The 11572-nt window shown below is 47.4% G+C and overlaps 1 protein-coding gene across 2 annotated transcripts; it reads right to left on the bottom strand.

Annotated features, from left to right (window-relative positions):
- Positions 1–175: 175 nt before the first annotated feature.
- Positions 176–10604, bottom strand: LOC144943185 (serum response factor-like). Of its 2 annotated transcripts, none has more exons than XM_078870432.1 (8): positions 9701–10604; positions 7398–7667; positions 6537–6795; positions 5756–5872; positions 3685–3843; positions 3103–3252; positions 1201–1274; positions 176–721 (listed from the first exon to the last, which is right to left on the bottom strand). In XM_078870432.1, exons 1-8 carry the CDS (start codon positions 9911–9913, stop codon positions 650–652), a joined length of 1314 nt encoding a protein of 437 aa, XP_078726558.1. In that variant the 5' UTR covers positions 9914–10604; the 3' UTR covers positions 176–649. The 2 variants fall into 2 exon arrangements, with proteins under 2 accessions (XP_078726558.1, XP_078726557.1); XM_078870431.1 differs by having other exon boundaries at positions 177–721; positions 5756–5890.
- Between the last annotated feature and the right edge of the window lie 968 nt (positions 10605–11572).

The following is an 11572-nucleotide window of genomic DNA, read 5'->3' as shown; positions in this document are numbered from 1 at the left end:
TACTAGTGAGCGGCGTCTTTCATGCAATCTTAGCTGGAGTAGGTATGTTATTTTGCACCTTTCGTGGCCAAACGTGCTCATTGGAGTAGACGTCTGTATGAAGATCCCAGCATTTCCCATTGTTCACCACGACTTGCAGATGATCTTTATTATAAAAAAAATGTACACACATTATTCCAGGTAGTCAATGAGGTTTGCACAACGATAGCATTGCATGCAGTCATGTGCCATGTTTGTAGCATAATCGTGTCCATGGTTGTAGCATGCAATGTAATCTTACTTGTACAATATCTACATTGTGTGCATATATACATATATTAAAACAAAAATATCCTATGAATGTTTTAAATGTCAGGTCATACAAAAGCATTTTTTTTGTAAAGGGTACAGTGAAAAGAGTGCACAAAAACACAAACGGTCATCGCTAAGCATCTACCAAAGTGGGAGAACAGGTAAACGCCAATGTTCATCTCTTGAAAGTCATTCCGACAGCAGCACCTGAAGAATGTATTGGGTCACCACTGCCTGCAGCCTTTCCAGACAGTTGCTACCCGCCATTCAAGTGCCGAGTCATGTGCTCACAGGCGACGGAAACCTCGGGTATGGCACGTAGGTCTGGCTGGAGTCGTCCAACGTCTCCATGTTCCAGTCATTCTCCACTGGACTTCCCTTCGGCTGGGCTTGGTGATGACGATGTTTGTGATTGGCTGAGAGTTGACAGCTGGACAGAGTGCATAAAGACAAAGGTCCCCCGATTTAGCCTAAACAGACTGTTGGGGCAAGCACTATTAGCGAGTAGCAATTACGAAGGGCATACGAGGAGGTGGGTAGCCAGCACCACACCTGGTCGCCTTTGCCTCCCCAGTGGCAATATTTACACTGCACCAGATACTGATTTGAAGCCGAGTCGACCTAGGAGAGGCCCAGGACCAGTTTAGATAATCGTCACTGGTGTTTGCTGTGAACGGCAATCGAACACCGGTCACGAGGTTTGTAGCGCAGTGCACCGATCGCTACAATGCCACTCCTCAATAATGCGTGTACACGCACAAAAAACACTTTCATATAAGCACACGTATACGACAATGCCAATGTCATTTTAGTAAAAAGCAGTCTACGAATAAAATAAACCACGTAATTCTCAAGGTGAATAGAAAGTAGCAGTAGCAGTGTTCCCTCATCGGTACAATGCAATTTTACCTGTTGGAATTGCAAAGAGTTTACTGGGATCTGCAGTGCTGTCCCAGAGCTGGTGAGCACCACTTGAGGAATGCCTGTCCCACAGACAGCAGCATCGACACGCAACACCTTAGCATGCTCTAGCACACCGCAACGCAAGCCCAATACAGCACACATCACCTGATAATTGAACATACAGAGGAGTCGTGCTGCTAAACCTACATAATGCACGGGCATGACTTTGAAACCCCCCCCACCTACGCATTCCACAAGTAGTGACCTACGCATTCCACAAGTAGTGACTAATCCCATATCTGCATTTTCCATAAATATCCTAAATTCCTCTGTTGATATGCAAATTCCTTTGTCAAGGCGCCCTTCCTCTAACCCAGCTTAAATATACGCTGCCAAGCTTGGTGGTGTTCATTTAGACGCTGTCTTTCCGACAGACCTGTTCTTCACCTGAGGACGGCTGCTTGCGTTGTGGCCGAAACGTCGTGAGAATTGTATTTTATAACGTTTTATTTTTATTATTTTATTATTTCCCTTCTACGTGACTTTACCAAAAGAACCAAGAAGATGAGTCGCGCACAGTTGACGATTTAAGCACCGTGGATGACTGCGAGGGCCTGTGTACACAAATGGTTTTCACTGGTCCGATTATGTGGGCATGGTCGTTACAAAAGATGTTCATTCAACAGCTTTCAAGATCCAAGAAGGTTAGTGACTATATGTATGTTAAGGTTAGATACATTTCAATGCAAACTAAATGCAGCACAAACAACCCTAGAACGTGGAAAACCGATATTCTTTTATATGTAAAATGACACCCGTATACTGTATATCACTTTTCTGTTGTAAAACGATTAAATGCTCTTGCATTAGGACGAAAGCAACAGTGGATGCATTAGTTTAAAAACGAGACGTGGGCACACCAAGCCAACCTGGCTTCTTGGACCCACACTGTAATTGGAATGAGCACCATTGAAGTAAACATTGTATTCCTGTTATAATATATATTAGGAAAACTAGGAGCGTTTTACTTTGCCATTGGTAGTATAAGGTGGGTCCCGACCAGTTCCAATCACAATCCTTCACCTGCAGAAACTCAGAAACTGACAATATTTCATCAGTTACGTCATATCAAACGTCCAGATTTACCACGGCGTTTCAACTAAATCAAAATGCAGATATAATGAGTATGACAATGTGCACTTGGCTACGAAGTGGATTCTGAATATTGTTAAGGCTCCCTTCAGGTGTGTTGCCAGGACACAGCCGTGCATGCTTGTGCAGCGCCTGCCGGGAGGAACCGTGTTCAAGTGTGGGGTGCTCATTCGGACGCTGTCTTCCCGACAGACCTGTTCTTCACCTGAGGACGGCTGCTTGCGTTGTGGCCGAAACGTCGTGAGAATTTTATTTTATTATGTTTTATTTTTAAATTTCGATTTAAAGCTATTGTGACTGCAGGGATTCATCTTCTTGGTTCTTTCGGTAAAGTCACGTAGAAGGGAAATAATAAAAATAAAACATAAAATAATTCTCACGACGTTTCGGCCACAACGCAAGCAGCCGTCCTCAGGTGAAGAACAGGTCTGTCGCTGTCTTCCCGACAGACCTGTTCTTCACCTGAGGACGGCTGCTTGCGTTGTGGCCGAAACTTCGTGAGAATAATTTTATTAGATTGTATTTTTATTATTTTATTATTTTCCCTTCTACGTGACTTTACCGAAAGAACCAAGAAGATGTTTAATTTTTATTATTTTATTATTTCCCTTCTACGTGACTTTACCGAAAGAACCAAGAAGATGTTTAATTTTTATTATTTTATTATTTCCCTTCTACGTGACTTTACCGAAAGAACCAAGAAGATGAATCCCTGCAGTCACGAAAGCTTTAAATCGAAATTTAATGGTGGGGTACCTTGCTCGTGCGTGCCAGCGGAGTGCGCGTTGAACGCGTTGAGAAGGGTGAGCCCTTCGGAAGATGTGGCGTACATCACGCCGTGGGGATACATCACGTGGCCTCCGACCGTCGTGGCACACGTTGTAGGGACCAGGGTTGCCATGGACACTAAAACAGTGACGACCGCGGGGGGGGGGGCAGGCAATGAGCGACGCTCTTCTTTGAATCACATTTTAGATTCCGTTTTCAAGAAAATATTAACAAAGCAAGAATAATATACTGTATTCTTAATAAATCTTGCTCTCAAGGAAAGTATATACTTATGATAGGCAACGTTATGGATAACGGCCCTGCCATTGACAAAATGTGTTTTATTTGTCCTTGCGCATCACTGCCGATGCTGCATCGCATTGAGTTTGGGTAATATTCTTGACACCGCAATTCGAAGTTGTACAATATTGTGCAAGTTCTTTATGGTGGCACACTTTTTTCGATTGCGATGCCAACACACACGACTGTAGACGAAATGTAGCAAAGTCCTTTTCAGCCATGACAGAATAAGAGAGCGGACGAGGTCTCCCCATGCTCCCTGCTACACACCTGTGGGCGGAGACTCCACAACAGTGAAGGTGCTGCTCGATGCTGCTGTCTGACTGGTTGGCTGGAGATTGACATGTCCATTGGTTGGCTCAAGGGTCACATGACCCGGCTGGATCTGAATGGCCTGCAGCGGCATCTGCTGGGCAACTCCATTTGTCTCTGGAGGAGTAAAACCAATCACTTTAAAAGCACGTCGTCACCCAGCACAACACAGTTCACCCTAACACATGGCATCTCGAGGCACAAGCATGTCACCGCATTACAGTGCAACACACTACACCTACGTGGCATCTCGGGGTATACTTCACTTTGGCACTCGGCACCTTCATGGTTGACAAAAGACAAATAGTTCACTGCTTTAGCCCACCGGTGTGTTGAAGCGTGAAACCACAACATTTACAATTTGAGTACGACGTTTCGCTGGTAATTGCATCCAACATCATCGGGCAATTCGCCAGAATGGTGAGGCTCTGCTGTGTCTCCCGTTCTTATATAGAGCAGCAGCAGGGTGACGTCATCATTAACTCATCAGACTTGATTAGTAATCAGACTATTGTTACGATGCGAGTTGTAGATTAGTAATCATTTGGAATGTGTTCTATTGTGATTATGCTACATTAGTAATCAGTTAGTGTTTGTTTATAAGGAATTGTAATGTATCTTATTTAATAATACGCTTCCAGGCCGCACTAAGCCTGTAGCTGTCTGAGCGATTAAAGTTATTTCTGTTTCTCTCAATTTCAATGGATTCTCTAATTAGTCTTTGCCAGTAGTAACTAGTTTTACACAACACTTCAACGTTGTCAAAATCAATTCAGTGTCCCTGTTGGCATGCATGTTCTGCCACTGCCGCCAGTTGTGTTTGCGATAGTTTAATATTTCTCTGGTGTTCTTTTAGTCTTACACTAACGTTACGCCCTGTCTGTCCAATATAGCATCTGCCACATACACAATTAATCCGATATACACCTTCTGTTGATAATTTAGGTAATTCGTCTTTAGTGCACGTTACTAGTTGTTGAATTTTGTGTACTGTACCAAATCTTACTGTAATGTTTTGCTTTTGCAAAACACGGGCTAATTTGTCAGTTACTCCTGAGATAAATGGTATTTTTATTATTTTAATAATCTGATCGCTTTCAGCAGTGTTGCTTTGCGATTGTGATTTGGCATTTAGTGCTCTGTTAATTTGAGCATTATTGTAGCCATTCTGTCTTAGTGCTTCTTTAACATGTTTAATCTCTCTCACTAGACTTTCACCATCTGACACTGTTTTAGCCCGATGTATGAGCGTCTTGATAAGAGAGGATTTCTGAGCTGGGTGATGAATTACCAGCGAAACGTCGTACTCAAATTGTAAATGTTGTGGTTTCACGCTTCAACACACCGGTGGGCTAAAGCAGTGAACTATTTGTCTTTTGTCAACGTGACACTTTTTTACTGATTGGCCGTGTCGGGTGGTGGAGGGTTACGACACATTTATAAATAACGCGATCTAAACCCAAAAACGTTGATTATGAATAATATTGGTCGCGAAAGCCTACGTGTTAAACCTTCATGGTTCTTTGGAGACTTTCTATACTTTGCACGATTAGCTTACAAAATAATGGTGTTTCATTAGGGTTGTACATGCGATACGCCCACAATGCAATACACGTCTCACAACACGGTGGGGCATGAGAGAACAGGAGGGACCGAGCAAGGGAAGGAGAATGGAAGCATTTTATGGGGCCCGAAGACATGGCATTGAAGAGGAAACTTTTGAGGAGAGATCTGACAGCAGAGAGGGGAAGGGAAGTGGTCGAGTTGCCTGGAGCCTGAGCTGTAGAAGGTAACTGGTTTTTATTCATGTGAAAGTCCAGTTTACACAAGCCTGGTGACAATTGTAGGGAATTATTTTTTTTAATCTTCAATGTGTGGTACATTTTTCCTCCAATTGACACCCATGTATTAACATGGTTAAGTGAAAAGATAAACAACTCAAAATGTATCATTGTATAGCTATTGCACTGAAGCACGCAGCCTATGGTCATCCACGAGGGAGGGGGAATAGTGTGAAGGCAAAGCAAACCTATGGAAAGAATTTGTCCTGCAGAGGAGCCTGGAAATCGGAATACAGTGTGCTGTCCGCCACACGATGGAGGCCCAGGAAGGGTCAGCTGCTGTGAGAGGGATCCGATTGGTGTTCCTGGAGGCAAGATAGTACCTACAAATATATCAAATCCAATAATTAGTACATTTTGTATCTGCGCCATGCTTATAGTGATTGTCTATCACGAACGGCGCTATGTTTCACATTCGATTATAGTCTGCAGTAATTTCACAGATGGTAGGGTGATGTTGCTAGATGGTTAGGTAATGTGCCAAATAATTGAAGACATTTGGACCGTGAAGCTGACACACGTGGCCTACTCTTTTTCGAATACCATCAAAGCCTCTTTAACGTCCACTGTGAAACAGTGGGAGCACATTTTTTGCCGAGTGCACGTGCAGTATTAACCAGGGGCGGCCGCTGGGCTCGAGTCGCGAATCTCTACAACAAGCGGCAATCGTGACATGAACAGAAACGTGCATGCACAAGTGAGGTTACAGCCCCTTTAAGTTCCAGCATGGCATCTTGAAGCCAAAATGGGGTGGCATAGTTGTACTGCGGAGGGTTAGAACAGCTGCATCGCTTGCACTTTATCAGGCAAACCTTTAGCCATACTTAATCTACTCCTATACATCACGACACATTGGGATATAGGCGAGGGCTTTCATCCCTCTCCAAAGCCCTGGAGCTGCTATTGGTGGCGAGGCACTGAAAGGCATAAAGATGCAGGTGGACAGACCGACTCGAGGCAAATGCTGACCGGGCATGAGCGTGATGGCATTGGGTAGCACACTGGAGCTCTGGCAAACTCCTTGGTTGCCTCCTTTGCTGGTGCCGCTGCTGCTGGCACTGCTGCTGGTATGGGTGCCGAGCACAGGCGCCATGTAGCTGGTGATGGGGAAGGCAGTGCTGCTTCCAAACTGCACGCTGGTGGCGGCCCCCCCTGCCGACTGCCCGCTGGTCACCGCTCCCGGGATGTTCGAGATGGTTACCAGGGAGGGCTTGGCCGTGGTTTCGTGCTGGAACGCGCAAGCATCATCGTGAAATGGACAAAGTGTCCCAGCTATGATATAAATAAAATGTAAAAACGTCAACACTTTGCCAATAACGATGCCTTTCAAATAAAATACGTAACATTTTGGGCAATGGGATTTTTTCGTTGAACTATAAGATTATCGCCCGAAACATTGTCTATTACATTTGTAATCTTGATTTGAAGCTTTCGTAACTGCAGGAATCCATACTCTTTGGTTGTTTCGGTAAAGTCACGTGAGAAAGCTGATGATGGACGCTTGTGTTGCGCCCCAAAACGTCGTGATTTATTTTATTTTATACTTACGTGACTTTACCGAAAGAACCAAAGAGTATTACATTTTTGTTGGTGATGCTGCCGCTACGGTGTCAGTGATGCACTGGCAACGTAGCAGCATCACCAAATAATTTGTTCAACTATGATTTTAAAGAAGCGCGCGCGCGTACACAAATGATAGAGGGAGCACCCAGCATTTATCTCCACATTTTCTGAGCTCACTCTCGATTTCTAACACAGAACACAACAAGAAAAAAATGTTCGCAATGCTGCAATGTTAAATATTCTGCGAGTGACGGTCGGTGGGTTTACCTTGACGTCAGACGAGGAAGTTTCCCCGTCTGCCACCTGGTAGATCAGTTCGGTCTCCTCAAAGCCCGTGGCACTCATGCGCTGTTGGGTACCAGAGTCAGTCCTTGGTGGCGAGTCGGGCGAGTTGAGGCAGGTCTGGATGAGCGCCTTGCCACTCTCACTGGTTATCATGGGCTGCAGCTTACGCGTGGCAAACGTGTACACGTGTCCCGTCTCACTTGCCACCAACAGCAGCACCTGCGTGCCTGTCAGAGTTGACAGCTCGTATGCCTTAGGGGGGCAGGACGTGGGTGGGGGGGAGCGAGGATACACAAGAAACGCCGCACGGCTTAAAACTATTTAAAAGACAACCTTGATTATTATTTCACTCTGTAATGCCACTAGGGTCACGAGCTAAGAACATTCCTTCCGTCAGTAGGTGCGCGTCTGTGGGGAACACACCGACAAATGTGTAACATTGCCATTGATCACCGGGCAAGCAGCACTGTATCGGCATGATATGTTGACACAAAATATGTGCGCCCGAGTGGCATGTTGTTTTTTGCGACGTGCACTTGTGTACGTGTTCTTCTGATTTATGTCTTGCGCTGTGCTGTGCGTTTGTTGTGTGCGGCGTCGATCTGTGTGTACTGTGTCTCGCGTACTGTATTGGGTACTGTGTGTGCCGTTTCCTGTGTCTTGTGAAGAGCGTTAGGTGCGTTGTGTCCTGTGCATCAATTACAGTCTTTGGTGTCGTGTCCTGTGGCTTGTGAAGAGCGTTAGGTGCGTTGTGTCCTGTGCATCAATTACAGTCTTTGGTGTCGTGTCCTGTGGCTTGTGAAGATCGTTAGGTGCGTTGTGTCCTGTGCATCAATTACAGTCTTTGGTGTCGTGTCCTGTGGCTTGTGAAGATCGTTAGGTGCGTTGTGTCCTGTGCATCAATTACAGTCTTTGGTGCCGTGTCCTGTGTCTTGTGAAGAGCGTTAGGTGCGTTGTGTCCTGTGCATCAATTACAGTCTTTGGTGTCGTGTCCTGTGTCTTGTGAAGAGCGTTAGGTGCGTTGTGTCCTGTGCATCAATTACAGTCTTTGGTGTCGTGTCCTGTGGCTTGTGAAGAGCGTTAGGTACGTTGTGTCCTGTGCATCAATTACAGTCTTTGGTGTCGTGTCCTGTGGCTTGTGAAGATCGTTAGGTGCGTTGTGTCCTGTGCATCAATTACAGTCTTTGGTGCCGTGTCCTGTGTCTTGTGAAGAGCGTTAGGTGCGTTGTGTCCTTTGCATCAATTACAGTCTTTGTTGTCGTGTCCTGTGTCTTGTGAAGAGCGTTAGGTGCGTTGTGTCCTGTGCATCAATTACAGTCTTTGGTGTCGTGTCCTGTGTCTTGTGAAGAGCGTTAGGTGCGTTGTGTCCTGTGCATCAATTACAATCTTTGGTGTCGTGTCCTGTGTCTTGTGAAGAGCGTTAGGTGCGTTGTGTCCTGTGCATCAATTACAGTCTTTGGTGTCGTGTCCTGTGTCTTGTGAAGAGCGTTAGGTGCGTCGTGTCCTGTGCATCAATTACAGTCTTTGGTGCCGTGTCCTGTGGCTTGTGAAGAGCGTTAGGTGCGTTGTGTCCTGTGCATCAATTACAGTCTTTGGTGTCGTGTCCTGTGTCTTGTGAAGAGCGTTAGGTGCGTCGTGTCCTGTGCATCAATTACAGTCTTTGGTGTCGTGTCCTGTGTCTTGTGAAGAGCGTTAGGTGCGTTGTGTCCTGTGCATCAATTACAGTCTTTGGTGTCGTGTCCTGTGTCTTGTGAAGAGCGTTAGGTGCGTTGTGTCCTGTGCATCAATTACAGTCTTTGGTGTCGTGTCCTGTGTCTTGTGAAGAGCGTTAGGTGCGTTGTGTCCTGTGCATCAATTACAGTCTTTGGTGTCGTGTCCTGTGTCTTGTGAAGAGCGTTAGGTGCGTTGTGTCCTGTACATTAATTACAGTCTTTGGTGTCGTGTGTCTTGTGAAGAGCGTTAGGTGCGTTGTGTCCTGTGCATCAATTACAGTCTTTGGTGCCGTGTCCTGTGGCTTGTGTACTCCGGTATATGTACTGTACGTTGCGTCCTATGGCTTCCGTACTGTTGCACTGTACGCTGTTTCATACGCCTTGTGTAATGAATTGTGTACTGTAGGCTGTGTCATACGGCGTGTGTACTGCTGTGTACTGTTGTGTCCTATGCCTTGTGCACTGTATTCTGTTCGCTGTTATCCTCATGCCTTGTGTGCACGTTCTCTGTGTGTACTGTATGGTGCTGCACGACAGGGTGGGTGTCTCTGGTGAGCTGCCAGTACCCCTTACCTTCTTCATGATGCCCGTCTTACGCTTGCTGAACGTGGTGTATCGCCTGAGCTTGTTGTCTATGAATGCCATCTTGATCTTCACCCGCCCGCGGGTCTTCTTGCCCGGCTTGAGGGCGACCTCTCCCGCCTGGCTCGACCCCGCCACGACCCCGCCGCCCTCGCTCTCCGCGTCGCTGTCTGCGGACATGTCCTGGTCCACGCCGCCCTGCATCGCACCCTCCTCCTCCTGGTCCCCGACGTTTCGGGGACACCCCCTCTTGATTTACCCTCGCTGGGCCTCGGGCTCTCGACTGGTTTCGGCGAGGTGGTCGCCGAGTGTTCTCGGGTCTTGGGTGTCCCTTGGGGTCTTCCGAGTCGTGGGGGTGGGGGTCCCTGCTGAGCAAAGTCCCTGGGGTTCGCAGTCTCGGGCCCCTGGTTGAAGGGGGTCCCCAGGGTATCGCGGGCCCCTGGTTGAGCTGAGATGCCCTGCGCCTCAGGGTACCTGGTTGAGCTGGGTACCTGGTTGAGCGGGGTCTTTGGGTGTCCCCCTGTGTCTCGGGGTCCCCGATTGATCGGGGTCCCTTGCTGAGAGGGGTCCCTGTGTGTCTGGGGGTTCCTCGTTGTGTGGTTCCTGGACCCCGGGTTCACTTCGAAGCGATTTCCTCGCGTCTCAGAAAGGACGCCTCACCACCCCCCAACCACCCCCCTACGCTGTATTCTTGAGCCGCTGAAAATAGTTCGCGCTCGGAAGCCGCCCGCCGTCCCGCGTTCAGGCGGGACGGCATCGCGGCTCGGCTTCGGCTGGTGTGGGGGGGTTAGACAGCGTCGGAGGAGGGCGACATCGACGGAGAATTTCGCGCGAGAAAAAACAGGAAGGTGGCTTACGCGGAGGGATCGTTCAGCGCACTCCGCCCTTCCACCATATAAAGGCACGGGGTTTCCTTTTAAGGGACATCAGGGCCCATATAGGGAGGGTGCGCGCGTGCCACGCCCATTCTCGCGCGCGGTTACCATGGGGACCACGGGGTCCCGGGTGCTGGTTGCTGGGGGGAACCCCGTCCAGGGTTGGGGGGGGGGCCCTGGTGGCATGGACCCCGTGCAGGGTGGGGGGGGGGGCCCTGGTGGCATGGACCCCGGCAAGTTTTCGAGGGGATCCCGGTAAAGAGAAACACAAGAAGGGGAGAAGGGGACCCCATACCTGACAACCCCTTGTCAGTGCCCTATCTTATTACAGACCGATTCAGAGCTTATTGGTCACCACCGTGCACCTTATACATCTCAACGTTCATTCTACGAAGTCCCATCGCAGGGGAGAAACACAAACAAATAGACAACATTATTATTTTTATTTTAAACTCAATTTCCATGAATTTCGATTTAAAGCTTTCGTGACTGCAGGGATTCATATTATTGGTTCTTTCGGTAAAGTCACGTCGAAGGAAAATAATCAAATATAATTTTATTATAAAAATAATAATAAAAGATAATAACATTTTATTTTATTATTTCCTTTCGACGTGACTTTACCGAAAGAACCAAGAATATAAATTTCCCTGCACACGAATATGGGTAAGCCGCAGAGGTGTGGACTCGAGTCATGCGACTTGGACTCGAGTCAGACTCGAGTCATGATTTTGATGACTTCAGACTCGACTTGGACTTGCCTCATCTTTGACTCGACTTGACTCGGGACTCGAGAGCAAAGACTTGAGACTTACTTGTGACTTGCATAACAATGACTTTGTCCCACCTCTGGTAAGCCGTATTGGGTTGACAGATCTGGACCCCCCCTCCCTCCCCCTGCTAAAGGGGATCCACAAACCCCCGTTGAGAAGAAGCACAGATGGGGACCCCAACCGCCGATCGAGGCGATACGGAACCCCCCCTGGTG

Source organism: Lampetra fluviatilis, chromosome 30, assembly GCF_964198595.1.
Source record: "Lampetra fluviatilis chromosome 30, kcLamFluv1.1, whole genome shotgun sequence".
Classification (NCBI taxonomy): domain Eukaryota; kingdom Metazoa; phylum Chordata; class Hyperoartia; order Petromyzontiformes; family Petromyzontidae; genus Lampetra; species Lampetra fluviatilis.
Note: the sequence above shows the minus strand (reverse complement) of the source record. Positions and strands in the feature narration are given on the sequence as shown.

Coding starts and splice junctions, on each gene's coding strand:
- LOC144943185 (XM_078870431.1), bottom strand. CDS start 9,913: ATGCAGGGCGGCGTGGACCAGGACATGTCCGCAGACAGCGACGCGGAG. Junction 7,668..9,700: donor AGACGGGCATCATGAAGAAG/GTAAGGGGTACT, acceptor TGCCCCCCTAAG/GCATACGAGCTGTCAACTCT. Junction 722..1,200: donor ACTCTTTGCAATTCCAACAG/GTAAAATTGCAT, acceptor CACTCTGTCCAG/CTGTCAACTCTCAGCCAATC.